Raw genomic sequence first — 20,462 nt, 5'->3', positions numbered from 1 at the left:
TGTAAATGCAAAGTATTATCGGGTCTAGATTATAGAGAAGCGTGTCTGTCCATCTGTCTTCGTTTATTTTTATGCCTCTTAACTCATTGAGTGCCAAGGACGGACATGTTCGTCATTTCAATTAGTAACGTAGAGTGCCAAGGACGGACATGTTCGTCAATTGCGTTTTTTGACGGTGGGGCGTCGATCAAAGCCTTCTGCCTCTGATGTACAAATATTATAGCTATTGGATGTGTCTAACCTATTTTACAGAACCCTTAGGTGGCGACAGTGCTCTCCACATAACAGAAAGGCAAGGAAAAAACAAAGAAGAAGTCGTTATGGAAACGGAAATCGCATCGCATCCGTATGCATCGATATGCTGAAGCACGTTACTGCAGCTGTGCCTGCAGCAGCCAATCTGCTCCCACAATTGAGCCGCTCCGTGTCGGTTGCGACAGCAAATCCGCACATCCACACCGTGGAGTTGTTATTATTCAACTGGAAGCATCGTTGCCGGTGACAAACACACGCGGAACGCTGTAAAAAAGCAGGATGTCTAGCACCCTTCACTGTGCGCACAGCAAACTCAGCAGAGAGCCACCACAGACAGGAGGAGGAGTGTGCAGTTGAGGCGAGGCGGGGCGGGGCGGGGGGGGGGGGGGGGGGAGGGGGCACGCAGAGCAGCACACACACAACACCCAGACAGACCCAGGCAGCAGGACAGGATTGACAAACGCAAGCCAGAATATCCGATGCCCACCAGCAGCAAATGAAGACCAGCAAGAAGCTGCAACCAGCAGCGCACGCAGGGGCCAGCGCTGCTGGTTGTAGCTAAAAAATATTATTCTGCCAAACAGAATTCCCTGGCCTTCACTGTTTTATTGAAGGAAATTATTTTTGAGGTGTGACTACATTAGAAAAGATTAGCTTCAGAGTCAGTGATGTGCTTGAAATGTTTAATTTCACAAAAGGCCAATTATCTCAGCTTCTAGAAAAAAATTGCTGTTTCTGGATGAATCAAGCTATCTTCTCCGGCTCATAACTAAAGAACGGAAAATGGGATCAATAAACTTTTTTTTGCAGATGATAGAATAGAGTCTCATCGTTCTTTGTGCGTGTTCAGTGTTTACATAGTAATATCACACAATATTCTGTGGGCCTCGAGAAATCACTGAAAACGCTCTGAAACTCTGGCACTGGGAGCATCCGTCCTCCAAAAGTGGCTGGCACTCAATGAGTTAATGTGTTCCCACCCCCACCCTCGTGATGTCGAAAATGGTATCGAGTATCAATATTTTCCTGGGTATCGGTTAGGGGTGCACCGATCGATCGGCACGCAATCTGTATCGGCCGATTTTGACCTCAAATATGTGATCTGCTGCTGCAGATATTTCTTTATTGTCGCCGATCGCATAGCCGATCATGCTGCACGTGAGAAACATGAGGCAGCCCATTTTCATGTCTTCAATGTCTATCGTTTAACTTTCATATTGTGCTCTAACGTTTATATCATTGTGTTGCAAAGCACACGCTTTGCTTTCGTCAGTGTACTCACCTCCACACACCACACCAGACTGTCAACACACCCCTTGCGTATTTGAATCACACACATCAGCCGGTGATTACAGCAGACTCAGCAGAGAAGTTACCTCCAGTCCTCCCGCCTACCGAGTCATTTGCATGCTGTTAAGTCCGTGTTTGATCCATATTTGCGTGTATCCTCCTAACGTTAATAGCTCCGGTTAGCTTTAGCCGCTTTAGCTTAATCGATAAAATAGTTAACTTGGGTCGAAGATATTTTTCTTGTGTAACAGGGAAATCCCGGAAAATTGAGTATTTTTGTTGAGTGAACTGAACTGCATTGAACTGGTAACATGGAAATCCCGAAGTGGAGTGATTTTTGTTCTTTTATAAACTGAACTGAGGGAACTGGACTACTACTAGCCATTTAGTTCAACACAGTCTTGTGCTCCAATTATCTCACACACTAAAAATCATGTTGGCGGTTTCCTTTAGCCTACAAAATATAAAATATTGATGTAGAAAAAAAAGAAAATGTGCTGCACTTTCAATTTGATGCATGAAATGTAGGCCTATATGTAAAATGGAAACTGTTCTATAATAGACTGCTATAGCTGCTTAGAAAATAAATAAATAAATATATATACTGTATATATATATATATCGGTAATCGGTGATCGGTCGATGATCGGTTGGGCAGATATTTCTCATAGGTGATCGGCAATCGGTGATCGGTGGCAAAAAACGTGATCGGTGCACCCCTAGTATCGGTATTGAAGTTAGAAATTCTAGTATCGTGAGATTCGTGACAACCCTACTAGTTACTGGCTCTCCCTCTTTGACTGCACTTTCTCCTCTTAATATCTCCCCTCTTCGCCTGCTATCTTGTTTCCCCTGGAGGGGGGGGGCTTTCTGGAAGACATGAGTAAACTAGGTTAGGTATGTACATGAGTAAACTGGGTTAGGTATGTACATGAGTAAACTGGGTTAGGTATGTACATGAGTAAACTGGGTTAGGTATGTACATGAGTAAACTGGGTTAGGTATGTACATGAGTAAACTGGGTTAGGTATGTACATGAGTAAACTGGGTTAGGTATGTACATGAGTAAACTGGGTTAGATATGTACATGAGTAAACTGGGTTAGGTATGTACATGAGTAAACTGGGTTAGGTATGTACATGAGTAAACTGGGTTAGGTATGTACATGAGTAAACTGGGTTAGGTATGTACATGAGTAAACTGGGTTAGGTATGTACATGAGTAAACTGGGTTAGATATGTACATGAGTAAACTGGGTTAGGTATGTACATGAGTAAACTGGGTTAGGTATGTACATGAGTAAACTGGGTTAGGTATGTACATAAGTAAACTGGGTTAGGTATGTACATGAGTAAACTGGGTTGGTTAGGTATGTACATGAGTAAACTGGGTTAGATATGTACATGAGTAAACTGGGTTAGGTATGTACATGAGTAAACTGGGTTAGGTATGTACATGAGTAAACTGGGTTAGGTATGTACAGTACATGAGTAAACTGGGTTAGATATGTACATGAGTAAACTGGGTTAGGTATGTACATGAGTAAACTGGGTTAGGTATGTACATGAGTAAACTGGGTTAGTTATGTACATGAGTAAACTGGGTTAGGTATGTACATGAGTAAACTGGGTTAGGTATGTACATGAGTAAACTGGGTTAGATATGTACATGAGTAAACTGGGTTAGGTATGTACATGAGTAAACTGGGTTAGGTATGTACATGAGTAAACTGGGTTAGCTATGTACATGAGTAAACTGGGTTAGGTATGTACATGAGTAAACTAGGTTAGGTATTAGGGATGGGCATTTCTAGCAAAAACACTATTCGAAATTCGCTGGCCAAATTCGAATTTAATTCGAATTTCGAAAAAAAAAAAAAATGTAAAAAAAAAAAAAAAAAAAATTTTTTTTTTTTTTTTACATTTTTAATTTTTTTTACATTGACATTTTCGAAAATAAAAAACAGTTTTGACAATCATGAGTGGTTGTGGTTCATTAAATATTTAGTAGGCTCAGGTCTGAGTGCCAAAGGGGTGCCAAAGTCACCCCCTCTCCCTCTTCATGGGATTTCATCCGCCATTCATTTTTCCATAAACCTTGCTTAAAATGCTTATAGCGATTTGACTATACCGGTACTTAGAATCAGGGGAGACAATGCAACATTTCAGTAAAAAAAAAAAAAAAAAAAAAAAAAAAAAAAAAAAAAAAAATTTTTCGAATTTCGAATTTCAATAATAAAAGTCGACCTTGATAATAACAACGATTATTCGAAAATTCGAAATTCGATGCCCATCCCTATTAGGTATGTACATGAGTAAACTGGGTTAGGTATGTACTGTACATGAGTAAACTGGGTTAGGTATGTACATGAGTAAACTGGGTTAGGTATGTACATGAGTAAACTAGGTTAGGTATGTACATGAGTAAACTGGGTTAGGTATGTACATGAGTAAACTGGGTTAGGTATGTACATGAGTAAACTGGGTTAGGTACGTAGATTTTGATCTTGGATTCTTTCATGGCTGTGAGCTCCGACAACGCTGCAATTTGCAGCTCATTTTCACCGGCTCGACGGGAGTCTTAATTTGTTTCTCATTATTACTTCTCCCCCCAAAGCATTTTCTCATCATATCTTCTCCTCAAGTGGCTCTTTTCACTTTTCCTATTTACACTCCTGTCTTCTTTGGCCCGCTCTTACTCTTGGGCCTCGTTGTCCTCCTTAAAGTTATAATCCATATAAGATTTCAGTTTTATTTTCTTGGGTGACACCTATGGCGATGAGTGGTAATTGCAGGTGAGGTCCGAACAGTGTTGCATTAGTCAATTTGTTCGCCATAGTAACCACCCGTAATGCTAGCAGAGAGACTGGGAGAAAGTAGCTTGTTATCCTACTTCACACAAGAGAACCTACAGTAACCTACAGAGTGAGTCTATTGTGTTAGCTCCGCCCACCCTGTGAACCTACAGTAACCTACAGAGTGAGTCTATTGTGTTAGCTCCGCCCACTCTGTGAACCTACAGTAACCTACAGAGTGAGTCTATTGTGTTAGCTCCGCCCACCCGGTGTCACCACACTAAGTTCATAAATGCTACAATACTGAAAATAAGCCATAGACTCAATCACCATTGTGGTAACTCACTATCAGATAGATAGTGACTCAACAGCAAATGCACATTCACACGTTGTTACATAAGGTTTGGCCATGTCTAGCACTGACATGGCCAATGATGTTCGATGAAAAACGTACATGCGCAGGTGCTGTAACAACGCACATCACCATTTGTACCAAAGAGCTTAGATTGATAAGAACCGATGATAGTTTGTTCCACTTATATTCTGGAAATTTCAGAAGAAGTGAGCACCTGGGATCTGGACACTGCAACATAATAAGACTGCAAGCGCTGTTGTAAAAGAAGGAGAAGAGTGTCTCCTCTGGTCTCTTCACTATACTCTTTGTCTGCGATAAAATGGAAGTATCTCTGTGGGGGGGGGGAAACGCTTTGAAGGCAAAATATCGCTTATTGTCAACAAAACGGCCAAAGCTGATGGACTTTATGGAAAGAGCATAACTCTTTTTGAGCCTCGTGAACACTTAGTTAGCAAACGTAGCGGCTAACGGCTAACAGCTAGCTAACAGCAGATGTAAATATTGTATAATGTCTGACATCATCACTCATTTTTACCAACAGCTTAGTTTTAGGACATTGAGCCCAAAATAAGATTATTTGTCAACAAAATACACTGGGGAACACTGTGGCTAATCAACAGAGCAGGGAAAAGCCATACAAACAGTTGTTTTCTCCTAGATCTGTCTACAAAAAGGATCGAATGCAGGAATCGTTTGACTGGAGAAGTTTCAACTTGGTACTGAGTTATTTCTTCTTCTTTTTTTTTTTTTTAAAGGTATCGACTACCGGATGCCGATACCGAATACCAACCCTAACCATGTCCCATTCAGAATGGACCAAATGAGAAGGAGTCGGACTGAGAGGAGGCAGAACGATGGTAGGATGGAAAAGGAGGAGAGGGAACATTACCACTATATGAGAGAGAGAGAGAGAGAGAGAGAGAGAGAGAGAGAGAGAGAGAGAGAGAGAGAGAGAGAGAGAGAGAGAGAGAGAGAGAGAGAGAGAGAGAGAGAGAGAGAGAGAGAGAGAGAGAGAGAGATTTAGGAAAATTGGAGGCTGTTATCCTGGATGTGCTGGATGTGGTCAGAAGGATGAGATGAAAGGATGAGAGAGAGAAAGAGGGAATAGTGAGATGAAAAACAGGAAGAGTCAGGGAATCAGAGGAGATTGTTTTGATGAGATGTCACCCACATGCATCAGAGAGATAGACGTGCAAACCGAATTGTGTGTGTGTGTGTGCGTGTGTGCATGTGTGTATAGGCCTTTGTCTGCCTTTTTGCCACATTGTGAACGAAAAAAGTGTAATTCCGGGAGCAGTTGAGGAGCGTGGCTCAAAATGAGAGGCACATGGCCCTCACACACTGTTGATTTGTCTCTCTCTCTCTCTTTCACACACACACACACACACGTGTAAAGTAACAAACTACAAGTACTTGATTAGTTGAGAATTTACTTTTTAAAGTATTTACTAGCCGGCATTTAGTAGTATTACATTATTTTTATAATGCTATACTTTTACTCTTTTTAAAGTATTTACTAGCCGCCATTTAGTAGTATTACATTATTTTTTATAATGCTATACTTTTACTCTTACCGGAGTAATTTAAATAATAGTACATTCCGTTACTGAGTGAATTCAGATGTTTGTATTGCACAGCGCCTTATGAAAGCAGCCCAGTAACATTAGGACTGCTCGCTAACAGGTCCAGAATCACTTCCACATTTATGGTCAAACTGGTGGCTCGTTAGTGCTGCAGTGGTCAATGCAATTTCAATCAGGCTCAATCAAGACTGGCCAATTAGGCAGACGTAGATGATCCACCAAATTGTAATGATCCCCATCGTCACATTAGGTCAGAAATCTCGGTTTCCTTTGACACTGCTGGGAGCCATTATAGCTAAATGGATGTATCTGACTGACTGTGATATTGCTGCTGCTAGCACCTGAACGCGTGACAGCGTAAGTAACACTGGTAACATGTGCTGGATGTGTGAAATTTAATTTTTAGGGTAAATAGTAATTTGCACTGCACCTGCACTGGTAATTTCACTTGTACTTGCCTCAATTTTCACTAAAGTAAGAACTTGTACTTGAGTAGGATTTGTCAGTACTCTTTCCACTTCTGTGCACAGCGCACACACAGATATATTAAGCTGTCCACCCTGATGCCAACCTATCTATCCAAGCATCTCTTTCTGTCTCTCCATCTCTCTGCCTGCAGTCTGCTACCCATCATCACCCTGTCTTCTCCCCGCACAATCTGTCTCAAGTGTGTGTGTGTGTGTGTGTGTGTGTGTGTGTGTGTGTGCGTGTCCATGTGTGTGCGTGTCCATGCGTGTGCGCATGTGTGTGTGTGTGCGCGGAGGGGGGTGGGGGGTAAATTTCTCAGGGAGCATCCTGTTCTCTGTAACCAGAACGCAGCGCCCCTCTGTCTCCTCTCCCGTCTGTTCGCCTCTCCTCTTTTCTGTCTCCGCTCTTCCTCTCCGGCGATCTTGTTCTTTCATCCCTCCTTCAAACCTCCCCCCTCCTCCATTCTTCCCTCGCTCCGTCGCTCCCCCCCCCCCCCCTTCCTCCCACCCACCCATCCATCCTTCCCTGGGTTGACAGCGGTGTCGTGCGGAGAAGCCGTGAATAATTTATCAGGCCGGGTTGCTCTGCCCTGCCCTGCCCTGCTCCCCGCTTTTGGCTTGCCGCGCGGTGCTGACGTACAGTTGCTGAAGTGCAAAGCCCCCCCCCCCCCCACACACACACACACACACACACACACGGCACCAGGGCTATCAATAGCCAATGCGCGGCTGTATTGATTAACCGGAGAGCGCAGGGCGGGTTAAACGCTCTGTAATGATGTTGTCCGGAGATGTAAGATTCAGCCTGTTGGAATCTGTTTGAGAACAAAATGAGGATCAGTTGGAGAGGATGTTGGCACGCCTTGCACCACAGCATGCCACATGGTTGAGGGAGCTGATTGGCTGTATGAACAGCAGACATGCATGCAGTGCATTTTTAACTGAAAAATCAAAAATGAAATCAAGTTAAAAAAGAACAGGCAAAACTAGATTGCCTGGTTCCAAATCGAGCTAAAATAAAAACAAAAACATGTATTTTTAGTTGTTTTGATCCCCTTCTGAGAGTAGTGAAAGTAGTAACTTGTTCTATCATCAAATTATTCTCCCTGTCTCAGGAAAATCTACCCTAAATCATGAAAAAAGTTAATCATGTACGGTCTTAACTAAGAAACATGAAATCATGTTCCACACAAACAGATATTTTACTTTTTACCCCAATTTGCCCCAAATGATAAGACTAGAACAGAAAAACAAAAAATGTATCCCTAACCTCAGCCCACCTTTCTTCTACAACATTTTGTGGTGTTTTACTGTGCGTGAATCCATTTGGATGTATTTTTAGAAGCATTTTTGTGATTGGACACGCCTATTGCCACACCCCCTTTTAGCCAGTGGGTGTGGAAAGTTGATCAGTTCTAAGTTGACCATGACCTGCTTTTCTACCAAGTCTCGTGAAAATCTGTTCATAACCTTTTGAGATATCTTGTGGACAGACAGACAGACAGACAGACAGACAGACAGACATACAAACGGGGGTGAAAGCATAACCTCCCCTCTCGGCCAACTCGTTACCCGTTGGCATGGTAACTATTTGAAAGACCTAAAACCCTGCCGAACTAAAACTGAATGTGAAAGTGGAACTGAAACTAAAAGAGAAATAAAAACAACGTTAAATGAAATCTGTAATAATAACCTGGGGGCACAGGGAGCAATGACAAGCTCTTAATCACACTCCTATAGCTTGCCGGTTGCAGCCAGGTAGGTGTGTTTTCTCCCCCAAACCCCTTCAGACTGTGAGCCTCCTTCATTGGCGTGTGTATGATGTAAAAAGCAAACATTTCTGTGGCCTAGCAGCTCGCCTACCAACCGCAGTTCCCAAGGCTGATGGAGGCCATAGGGCTCATCCCTGAGGACTGGGAAAACCAACCCTGTCTTCATCCTCTCCCACTCCACTGTGTTCACGTCACTGTTTCCCATCGTACACACTGTGTATCACATTGTGATACACAGTGTGTCACATTGTGATACACTGTGTATCATTTGTTTCCCCCATTCTCTTCTCTTTTTACTGGAAAAATCAGCTCCAAAGTGAAAGTGTAAACAAACGGTGACGTCACCGCCCATCCATGATTCACAGTGTGCTATCATAGTTTGTGTGTAGATTTGGGATTATGCTCCGGTCCCTGTAGCTGCCTGACTGTTGACATTTTCTCAGGTCTGAATGATCAGACAGTAGCGAGCTTAGCTACACTGTACCTTCTGACCAAATCGAGGTTGACTCCAAGTACAAGTTCATGTCTATATACTCTGTTAAAGCAAGTTAAAGGCTATACTTACTCTGTTGGCAAGGCTGTTTGGGAAGCCTTTGACTCACTCACTAGACTTCCAGAATGTTTTCCTTGCAGCGGCAGCCGGCAGGCTGATTCACTCTCTGTTCCTCCTCATACCTCTTTGATGCTTGATGGTAGACTACACATAGAGGCTATGGAGAAGCCAAGGCCGTAGAGTTGTATTTCCACAATAAATAGACATTGTCAATGGCTGGTGTTGCTGAAATACACTGTGACCAGGCTCCGAAATTAACTTGTTTTGTCCACCAGCCAAATGGCTAGTCCATGTTCAGGCCCGTAGCTACCATTGAGGACACCGAGGTCATGACCTCGGTATTTTCCACACCAATTTTTTTTTTTTTTTTTGAAAAATAGCCCCGGTCCCCAGATCTATTAATCTGTCATTGATGTTTTAATGCGACAGTTGATCGGAAATGCAACAATTTGCTTCCTCTCTGTGTGCTATAGAAGGAAGAGAGATAACTCACCACATTCAGATTTTGCATTGAGGCTAGATTGGGGCTAGACTTTGGGGACAGTTCTATTGAAGTGAATGGGTAAGTAACTCCCCTGTAAGTGATGTTTGTGTAGATGGGCCATTGTATTTAATTGAGCAGTATTCTGCCATGTGACCTGTATGCAGAATATAAATTATATCATATGGGGAGACATTTATTTTTTGGATCATTTTAAAGCAACAGCACAGTAAAGGGGATATTAATCTAACATGATGTATGTACTAGGGATGGGCATTTCTAGCAAAAACACTATTCGAAATTCGCTGGCCAAATTCGAATTTAATTCGAATTTCGAAAATAAATAAAAAAATGTAAAAAAAAAAAAAAAAAAAAAAGATTTTTTTTTTTTTACATTTTTAATTTTTTTTACATTGACATTTTCGAAAATAAAAAACAGTTTTGACAATCATGAGTGGTTGTGGTTCATTAAATATTTAGTAGGCTCAGGTCTGAGTGCCAAAGGGGTGCCAAAGTCACCCCCTCTCCCTCTTCATGGGATTTCATCCGCCATTCATTTTTCCATAAACCTTGCTTAAAATGCTTATAGCGATTTGACTATACCGGTACTTAGAATCAGGGGAGACAATGCAACATTTCACTCAAAAAAAAAAAAAAAAAAAAAAAAAAAAAAAAAATTCGAATTTCGAATTTCAATAATAAAAGTCGACCTTGATAATAACAACGATTATTCGAAAATTCGAAATTCGATGCCCATCCCTAGTATGTACCGTAGTTCTTTATAGATCTAGCCTCTTCATTTTGCATTTAGCCTCTTCATAGTGCACCAGATTGAAGCATTTTACTTTAAAATGGACAAAAAAAATTATCCGGGGGGGCATAGCCCCTCCTGGGCCCCCCACGCCGCGCTAAAATCACCTCGGTATTTCTCTAACCCTGGCTACGGGCCTGTCCATGTTCACTTTTTACCAGCCACTCAATAGATTACCATTGCTTTTTTGGCTGGTGAGTGAAACAAATCTACCAGCAGCCACTTGCATAATTTCTACTAGCATGTGGCTGATGCTAATTTTGGATCCTGCCTGTGACCCAGCAATTCACACTGACTTCTGTGACTGGTGCTCACAGTATTCCACTTTTTTCCTGCAAAAGTATAACATTTTAGAAAGTGCACTGCTCAGTGCTCCACCTAAAGAAATGCATTTGGCCACATTAACAAGTCAACACAGTATAGATGCAAGAGCCTCCAATTAATGTTAAGTTATTCTTTATTGTGCCCGTGGGGAAATTCATCCTCTGCATTTGCCCCATTACTAGGAACCTGACTAGAAGTAGCCGCAGTGGGCAGCCGCAGTGCAGCGGCCGGGGACCAACTCTAGCTCTTTTGCCAGTGCCTTGGTCAGGGGCACTGACAGGAGTATTAACCCTTAAAGGAACACTCTGCCCATTTTCAACCAGCTTTGTATCATTAGAACATCAGTAGTATATCAGAAAACTGTAAACTGTTTTGAAGTCTGTCATTTAATTTGACAGTTATTGAGTGTTAAAGTGTGGACCAGTGACATCACTGGTCCACACTAACTCAAATTAATAACTCATTAACTCAAATCAACTCTCAATAACTGTCAAACTAGATGAATGATGAATAGTTTGACAGTTATTGAGAGTTGATTTGAGTTAATGAGTTATTAATTTGAGTTAGTGTGGACCAGTGATCCACACTTGAACACTCAATAACTGTCAAATTAAATGACAGACTTCAAAACCGTTTACAGTTTTCTGATATACTACTGATGTTCTAATGATACAAAGCTGGTTGAAAATGGGCGGAGTGTTCCTTTAACATACATGTCTTTGATGGTGGGAGGGAAACCCCACACAAACATGCAAGCTCCACACAGAAAGGATCCGGAACGGACCGGGGGTTCGAACCCGGGACCTTCTTGCTGTGAGGCAACAGTGCTGCTAACCACTGAGCCGCCGTGCTGTCAGTTTGACAACTACAGAGACAGAAATAAACTGTTGTTGCGCGATGATCCAAACAGGAAGTGGTCAGCTCAGATAGCAACATCATGGAGTGGGATTTAGTTTGACAGGATGCTGGCGGACGGGACGGGATGCGACTGAAGCATTTACTGTCAGCAGGATGGAAAGGCCTATAGAGAAGAGCAGCCCACATGGAAAATGATCTGCATCCCGAGACATTCCGTAAGAGACTTCAGCCCTGACGGTGCCTAGGTGTGTGTTGTGTGTGTGTGTGTGTGTGTGTGTGTGTGTGTGTGTTTGAGAAATCAGAGACTGGCGGTGACACCCACCTGCCACATTCCACGAGAGAGCCCCCTTCCCTGGGTGATGTAACATGGACAGAGGAGGTGTGTGTGTGTGTGTGTGTGTGTGTGTGTGTGTGTATGACAGGAAGGGTTCGGTTCTTGGGCCTTTCTGTCCAAAGTCAAACACAATAATCACACATTGATCTCTGGCCCTGTTTGTTTGAGCTTCTTTTTCTTTTTACTGTGTTTTTCCAGGATTTTGTATTTTCTTGGACACACACCTCCCATTCAAGTTCCATCCTCAGTTAGTGTAGGCTTGCTTTCACATCATTGTTTTTTATTTTATTTGGACACTTTCAGTCTTGTTTGATCATGTATTTTATTCTTATTCAAACCTTTTCCTTTTTGGATGCATTTCCTATTTTTGTCTCCTATTTATTATTGTTGTGTATATCTCTCCCTGTAAAGCACTCTGCTTTTGGATCACGTTAAGTGCCATAATAAATGTATTACTAATTTCTAATGAAAATTCTCACTCACATTCTGCTGCTGTATATTAGATTTTTAATGATTTGCTTGTTAATATCTATTCCTCAACCTGAACGCATTGTATCCCTGTTCCTGTCTGTTGATTGGCTGCATGGTTTCCCCTGCAGGTATACCAGGGCCTGGACATCATCACCAATAAGGTGACGGCTGAGGAGCGTGCCCAGTGCAGACATCACATGATCAGCTTCGTGGACCCGCTGGTCAGCGGCTACACGGTGGTCGACTTCAGGAACAAAGCCCTGGCCCTCATATCCTTCCACAGAAAAGCAGACGTAGGGCCATATGAAAGCCATTTTTTCCCTTTACAAATTTATTTCCGTTAAATTTTTTCCCAAATTCAGTTTTCTCCGTTTCTTCTTCATGACTCGGCCTCTTTCCACATGCTTCTCAAAGTGACATCCAAGATGTGAGGTGAGGTAAAGGCCCTTCTCAAAACACCCCGATCGAAAACGGAATTATTTCTCTAGGTCTATTTTACAATTATGAAAAAGTTTGCTACAATAATTAGGCCTTTTTTTTTTTTTACAATTTCAGCCAAAATGGAAAATTCTGCAATATTCCATGTGTTACAGCCTGTTGATTCCATTTTTATGATCAAATTCTGTGATTCCGCCTTGTGTTTTCTGCATAGCGGAAATCATCTGGCCCTACCAGGGGAACACTGTTCTCCGTAACACCTGCCTCCACACACTGCTATCACCCTGTAACACCTCTCCCCACATTATAAAGTGCTCACTAGCGGGGATGATTTGACCTTCTTTAACTCTGTGTGTGTGTGTGTGTGTGGAAAGAGATCTGCTATGCCCTGGTTTTCCAGTCAGTGTGTTCCCTTGCTGCAGATGTTTCAGTGGAAATGAGAAGAGAGAGATCACTAGAGGGGATATTAATAGAGGTCCGCCTATATACACACACACACACACTCACACACACTCGTGTACACGCACACACACTGGGCAGCCACACCCTCCCACAGACACCGGCCGTCACACAGATGTGGAGAGAGGAGGCGATAACTAGAGAGGGTATTAATAGATCGGGAAGGCACGCACGCACACACACACACACACACACACACACACACACACACACACACTCTTCCTCTCTCTCTTACACACACACTCTCTCCCACTCCCTCTACCTCTCTCTCTCTTACACACATGCTCTCACACTCGCCAGTGCGGCGAGGGGCTGCGGTAGCTCTAAGAATAGGCTCAGTGCAGCTCAAGCCTGCTGGTAGGAAGAGAGAGAAATGGAAAGAAGATGAATTAGAATTAAGGATGCACCCATATGAAAGTTTTGGCCGATACCAAATCCAATATTAACATTGCCGTTATGGCCGATAACCAATATTTACCGATGTCGATATGATCTGTATAAAAACCAGTTTCTATGATCCTCACATTTTGTACAAAAACACATATAAAACACTGCATTTGAAAAAGTAAAAAAAAGAAACATTTCAATCATAGATTTACTGCATCGTTTCTTCTCAATATGGAAATGTTGGCCAATACCTATATTAACGTTGCTGCTGCTTTGCTCATCGGACTGATACCGATATATTAAGATTAAGAAATGACTAACATCGGCCCATAGCGTTATGATTGCTGATATATCCCTAATTAGAGTAGAGAGAAGCAGTGTGCGGTGTGGCTTTGAGTCTGTCAGGCAGGAGAGACGGAGAAAAGAGAAGTCTGCCAATCTGGAGACGTTTAAAATGCAGCCGGCGGACATGATGACGCATCAGCGGCTATCACCCCTTCACTCAACATGCTGCTCACATCAACCTCCCTCTGTGTCCCCGCCCTCTGTCTGTGTGTCCCCTCTCTCTGTGTGTCCTGCCTCTGTGTCCTCTCTCTGTGTGTCCTGCCTCTGTGTCCCCTCTCTGTGTGTCCTGCCTCTGTGTCCCCTCTCTCTGTGTCCCCTCTCTGTGTGTCCTGCCTCTGTGTCCCCTCTCTCTGTGTGTCCTCCCTCTGTGTCCTCTCTCTGTGTGTCCGCCCTCTGTGTCCTCTCTCTGTGTGTCTTGCCTCTGTGTCCCCTCTCTCTGTCTGTGTCCCCTCCCTCTGTGTCCTCTCTCTGTGTGTCCTGCCTCTGTGTCCCCTCTCTCTGTCTGTGTCCCCGCCCTCTGTGTCCTCTCTCTGTGTGTCTTGCCTCTGTGTCCCCTCTCTCTGTGTCCTCTCTCTGTGTGTCCTGCCTCTGTGTCCCCTCTCTCTGTGTGTCCTGCCTCTGTGTCCCCTCTCTCTATGTGTCCTGCCTCTGTGTCCCCGCCCTCTGTGCCCCCTCTCTCTGTGTCCCCGCCCTCTGTGTCCTTTCTCTGTGTGTCCTGCCTCTGTGTCCCCGCCCTCTGTGCCCCCTCTCTCTGTGTGTCCTGCCTCTGTGTCCCCGCCCTCTGTGCCCCCTCTGTCTTTGTCCCCTCTCTCTGTGTCTCATCTCTCTGTGTCCCCTGCCTCTGTCTCCCCGCCCTCTGTGTCCCCTCTTAAGACCCCTTCAGAGCAGAGTGATGCAGAGAGGGAGCCGGCTGAGTGATGAGGGCTGATGGACCTTATCTTGTCTGAGTGGTTATTTAATTATCCCTGTGAGGGGAGGTGGGGGAGGTGGGGGAGGTGGGGCGGGGCAGAGAATAAGGTGTGGCACACAAGCTCTTTATCTGCATGACCAGTAGGCTTTGACCGATATGGGCTCTTGAAGGCCGATACGGATATTTCTGGATCGATGCCGGAGGTGCGCCAAACTGACCGGGCGATATTGAATTTTTAATAAAAGGGCAAAATCGACCCGGTATATTTGGTATAAGACTCACGCTCAGAGACGGGGAGGGAAATGAGGGAGAGAGAGAGACTGGGGCATAGCCGTTACCTCACATAAGTCATATTGAATGACCAGCACAGAGGAGTGGATCATCTTACCGGCTAGAATGCACTGAGTTCAATGCTGACAAGAAAGGAGAAATCCACTGGGAGTCAATCTTGAGCTTGATACCGCGGTCGAAGCCCCTTGTTATAATGATACGGCCTAATATTGACCTTAAATTCATATTCAGTATCTCCCTATTATTCTTGCTTGTCCAGTATTCTGCGATGGCTCTTAGCTTTTTATAGTTCATTTTGTGTGTCCGTGTGTAGAGCGGTTAAGAGTTAAATACAAGATGCAAAGATGCGTGTCCTCCTTGACGCACTCCAACATCGAGGACATGCACAGTCGAGACAAGCTGCCCATCATCGTTGGAGGGACGAACTATTACATCGAGTCCCTGCTGTGGAGAGTGCTGCTGGATGCAGGGGTGGGTACCATAGCAGCTCGTCTGCTCGCTGCCTCTTTTTCTTGCCACACACAGACACGCACACACCAATATAGCTCAGTGGCACACACACATACACACACACCAATATAGCTCAGTGACACGTACACACACACACACACCAATATAGCTCAGTGGCACGTGCACGCACACACACACACCAATATAGCTCAGTGGCACACACATACACACACACACACACACACACACACATACACGTGCACGCACACACACACCAATATAGCTCAGTGGCATACACGTGCACGCACGCACACTCTTTTGTCCTCGCCCCCCTCGTTCCCTCCTCTTTCACACATCTCATTTATCTTGGTCCACTCTCCCTCGAATTCTAACTCCAATTTAAACAGTGATGCTAAAGCAGTGCTGCTAAAACAGTGCTGCTAAAACAGTGCTGCTAAAACAGTGCTGCTCACACAAATGCAGCCCAATTAATGAAGTGAATTTCTCTTTGATAGCCAAGTTGATGAGATAACGTAACGTTTAAGGGGCTGGAGCATGGAAGCACTGTAACAATTTCATTCAAACAATAATGTGCCTCCTTGCCTCTGGCTTGGTCGGACGTACAGGCACAATTGGCCACATCTGCAGGTGGGAAGTCAGATTTAGGGTGTATGTCCTGGTCGCTGCACTAGCGCCTCCTCTGGTCGGTCGGGAGTGTAACTAGGGGAGTATTCTATTGGAGCAAATTGACAACCTGACCGCTGATTCTGTGCTCTCTGCGGACACCGCGCTGGACTGGTACCGCATTTACCATAAAATGCTCTGGCTCTGCGGAGAGAGCAGTCTTGCCGTGAACACCGGACACACCGCCATAACCATAAATTAACCTTAACCGTGCGTTCACACTAAGGTGGAACAAAAAGCTTCACTCTCACACAAATTATTCGCTGCAAAATGTCATTCATCTCATTCGCACTGGCCGGAGTGAAACGGGCTCTACTGTATTGATTTTGTATGTATGCATGAATTTGCAAAAATCACCTTGGTGTGACCGCCCTATTTTGCCTATTTGAGCTCATGTCGTCAAATGAAATGCCCCACAGCAGGAGAATGAGGAGTTGGAGAAGGGAGCAGGTGGGGCTCCTAACAGGAAGGTGGAGCTGGAGAAACTGGGAGGAGCCGAGCTGCACAAGCGACTGATGGAGGTGGACCCCAAAATGGCCACCATGTTGCACCCTAACGACACACGCAAAATTGCCAGGTGAGAGCCGGTGGACCGTCTTCATTTGTGCTTGATTTACACTCTATCGTTTTACAGTACGAGGGTGAAAGTAGCAAATTACAAACCTTGGCTAGTTTAGTTATCATCATCATCATCATCAGTATATGGGAGCTAGGGCTCTGTCTGTCTGTTTCCCTGTCTGTCCCACTGATGACATCATCAGTGATGTCATAAATTCCACTGATGACATCATCAGTGATGTCATAAATTCACTCACACACAAGGCTATAGACCAAATCAGCGGGATGTTTACATTTACTTCCGGGTACCCCTGAGGTCCACACATTATAATGGCGGTGGACGGCACAAACTGACATGTTGAAGACAAAAACAGACAAAGAAGACAAAAATGGTTCGTCCGTGTTGTGTTGTTGTTTAATATCATTCATAACAACACTTTCACTAACGTTAGTGGAGACCAGACTAGCTAATTTACCTGTTGGACCAGACTAGAGTAGACTTGAAGCTAAATTAAATTGACCTGGCGTCAGTAGCTCTGTCTGTACCAGGCTCTTTCTCGCCGAGAAGAGCCTGGTGACGCGAGGTTACTCTGTCTGTAACGTAAAAAAACAGCGAGTTTGACAGACAAACAAACTTTATTAGCTAGCTAACACTACATAAAACAAACACAGAAGAAAGGCTAGATACGTCGGACAAGCATGTTTACCAACCGTTTAACCATTTAAATTGAAAGTAGTCGGCCGAAAACAGCGAGAGGGTTTGACAGCATTTATATGACAACACGCACATTTAAACCTGCCGCCTTCCCCAAGTGGTACCCGGAAGTAAATTTGTTTACATGGTGACGTCACGGTGATTTGGTCTATAGAGCTCAACAGGCACGTGACTTTTCATGATGTAATTTGCCCCGGAAGTACTCAAGTCAACTACCACAGATGTGTAGCACCAACCTGGGTGATGCACGGCAGCCAGTTTGTGTCAGAACGCTCACCACACATCAGCTATCATGGTCTAGAGTTGAGGACTGAATGTGCCAATTAAGTAACGGATGATTAGATGGCCATGATTGAAGGAAGGCCTGTGTGGGAATTTAGCCAGGGCACTGGGGTTACACCCCCCCAGTGCACCGGGGTTACACCCCCCAGTGCACCGGGGTTACACCCCCCCAGGGCACCGGGGTTACACCCCCCCCAGGGCACCGGGGTTACACCCCCCAGGGCACCGGGGTTACACCCCCCCCCAGGGCACCGGGGTTACACCCCCACTCTTGCGAAGAGTGCCGATGGGATCTTTAATGACCACAGAGTCGGGACCTCAGTTTATTTATAACCCCACACATGTGTCTTGTCACATACGTCTTGCCACACTTTTTCATTGCATGAAAGGTAAAGTTTAGTGTATTTTTTATTTCATTTTTTAAAATTACTTTTACATTTTAAATTAGCCACTTTTTTTTAGTTTTAGTCAGATTTTCACACCAGTAATTTTACTATAAAAAAACAGCAGATTAACAGTACTTTTACTTGAGTGGGACAGTATAGTAAACTTTACTCTTTCCAGTCCCCTAGTTATAATGTAAAGCCACCACCCAATCCACATTGACAGGACCAGTGTCTGTTCTCACACACACACGTAGGGGATGATGTCTTTGTGCCAGCGCACTCCGCTCTCTTGTGTGAGAAGGTCAGGTTACCTCACTCCTCCAGCTGACAGCAGGCGTCAGGAGGAGTCGTCTTTTCCTTCATAACCTGTGCGTGCAGCCAGGCGCGGCTACAGAGGCCGGCGCGGTTAAATCCCATCTTTTCAAACGTGTGTTGATTTGAATGCAAAAATGTGCCGCTGGTGAGATTTAGAAGTAACCATACGCTGTATAAAAAATAGGGACATAACCACCACTTTGACTTCAACCACTTTGAAGCCGCCAGTTTGGCATGTTGACCGTCACCTCATCTTGTTTGTTTTTGAGCCAGAAGTAACCGTATTTAGACGAGAAGAGCCGCACTGCTATTGGTCCGTGAACGGCCAGCTGCTGCTCACTGGACACGGACAGGCAACTTGTCAATCACACCTCATATTCTGCTTTATCGTCTATTTGACTCTACTAGCGGAACACCCATGCGGTGTATCAGCCATTAATCTACGCAGGCCTCTGCTCTCACAGAGTTGGCATGCGGCCTCGCCTCTCGCTCCCCAGAGGGTTTTCATAGAGTCCACTTCACAGACTTCTTTTTGCAGCCATAGGCTGTATAAATAAGTGAGTTATATTTAAAAAGAAAGAGCACAGCGGGACAGAGCATTAATACCTGGGTTCTGGCGAGATCAAATTGCACCAAATTCGATACTTCTTCGATGAAGTTGATTTGACGAACGGTTCTCCAGATAAGCGAAGGACAACGTACTCACACACATACAGACGGTTCTGCCTTTATTAGGTAGATGGATTGCGGAGATCGTCTGCAATATTGGTGATTCTATTGAAAAATAATAGCTCGGCGCACCTCATTAAAAAAAAATTACGAAATGAATGTGAACTGTAAATTTTTTGGGACTGTGGACTTAGTTCAAAATTGTAAACTATGAACGTAAACTGGTTCATTTTAAGCTGTGTGAACTGAACTTTGATCTAGCTCTTGCGTGAGCGGCAGCAGTCCGGGTCCGGCTTAACTAGGCTTGCCTAGTCTTGTTTATTTACCCACTACATCACTGCTTGTGTGATTGTCCCTGGCAGGAGCCTACAGGTGCACGAGGAGACGGGCGTCCCCCACAGCCGCTGGTTGGAGGAGCAGCGGGGGCAGGAGGGGGGCGACGGGCTCGGGGGGCCCCTGAGGTACCCGGACCCCTGCATCTTCTGGCTGCACACCGACATGGACGGTAAGGAGGGGAGGATCGCATGGATGATCGTTTCTACAGTAATCTCTATTTCTCAAAGCAACAGAAATGTCAATATTAATAAGGGAGCATCAATAGAAGGTGCCGTAATGCGCTTGGTTTATGTGTCTGCCTCGCTCCCCCTCTCTCTCTGTCCTACAGCTCTAGACAAGCGGTTGGATGCTCGTGTAGATGAGATGATGTCTGTCGGACTAATCGAGGAGCTCAGAGACTTCCATGTCCGCTACAACCAACAGAAAGTCCAGGACCACAGGTAGCAAACCAGCAGCCAAACATCTCCGCCCCCCCCCATTTCATACAATCAGCTGCTTGATGTTCACCCTGAAGCTTCCAAGGCGATGGCCCTATTCTCATTGTCCTATCCTTGTTCATGATCCAGAAGTTCCTCTCAGTGAATCCAGAGTTAATTTGCCGCTTCCTGGAATGTCTTAGAGACCAATTTAGTCACACCCCGCGCTGTTGCAAGACTAATTCACATACGCCTGATCTGTCTTTGGGACTTCCAGTGATTTGCAATAATTGCAGAGATAACGAATTCCAATTTTTTTGTAGATGCACACAGTATTAAAATCACAGACGATAGCCCTCTCCGGATGGCATTAGTGTTAACTCATTCACTGCCAATATCTGACTGGCATTTTTGGCACAGGCCAAGTATTTCCATAATGTTTGGTCATCTTTCAAGACCCACAGTAAATTCTG

General features: G+C 44.4%; 1 protein-coding gene across 1 annotated transcript in view; it reads left to right on the top strand.

The window, feature by feature from the left end:
- trit1 (tRNA isopentenyltransferase 1) overlaps nucleotides 1-20,462 on the top strand; it is a gene marked incomplete at its 5' end in the record, with an annotated part of 59,077 nt that overhangs the window by 16,385 nt on the left and 22,230 nt on the right. Inside the window, 5 exons of the mRNA XM_083646751.1 lie at nucleotides 12,477-12,641; nucleotides 15,557-15,649; nucleotides 16,732-16,889; nucleotides 19,600-19,742; nucleotides 19,902-20,013. Coding sequence (XP_083502877.1) covers nucleotides 12,477-12,641; nucleotides 15,557-15,649; nucleotides 16,732-16,889; nucleotides 19,600-19,742; nucleotides 19,902-20,013 — 671 coding nt within the window. The remainder of the gene's footprint in view (nucleotides 1-12,476; nucleotides 12,642-15,556; nucleotides 15,650-16,731; nucleotides 16,890-19,599; nucleotides 19,743-19,901; nucleotides 20,014-20,462) is intronic.

The sequence above is a fragment of the Poromitra crassiceps genome (assembly GCF_964638095.1).
Source record: "Poromitra crassiceps genome assembly, chromosome: 11".
NCBI lineage: Eukaryota > Metazoa > Chordata > Actinopteri > Beryciformes > Melamphaidae > Poromitra > Poromitra crassiceps.
This window is presented reverse-complemented; position numbering and strand designations above follow the sequence as displayed.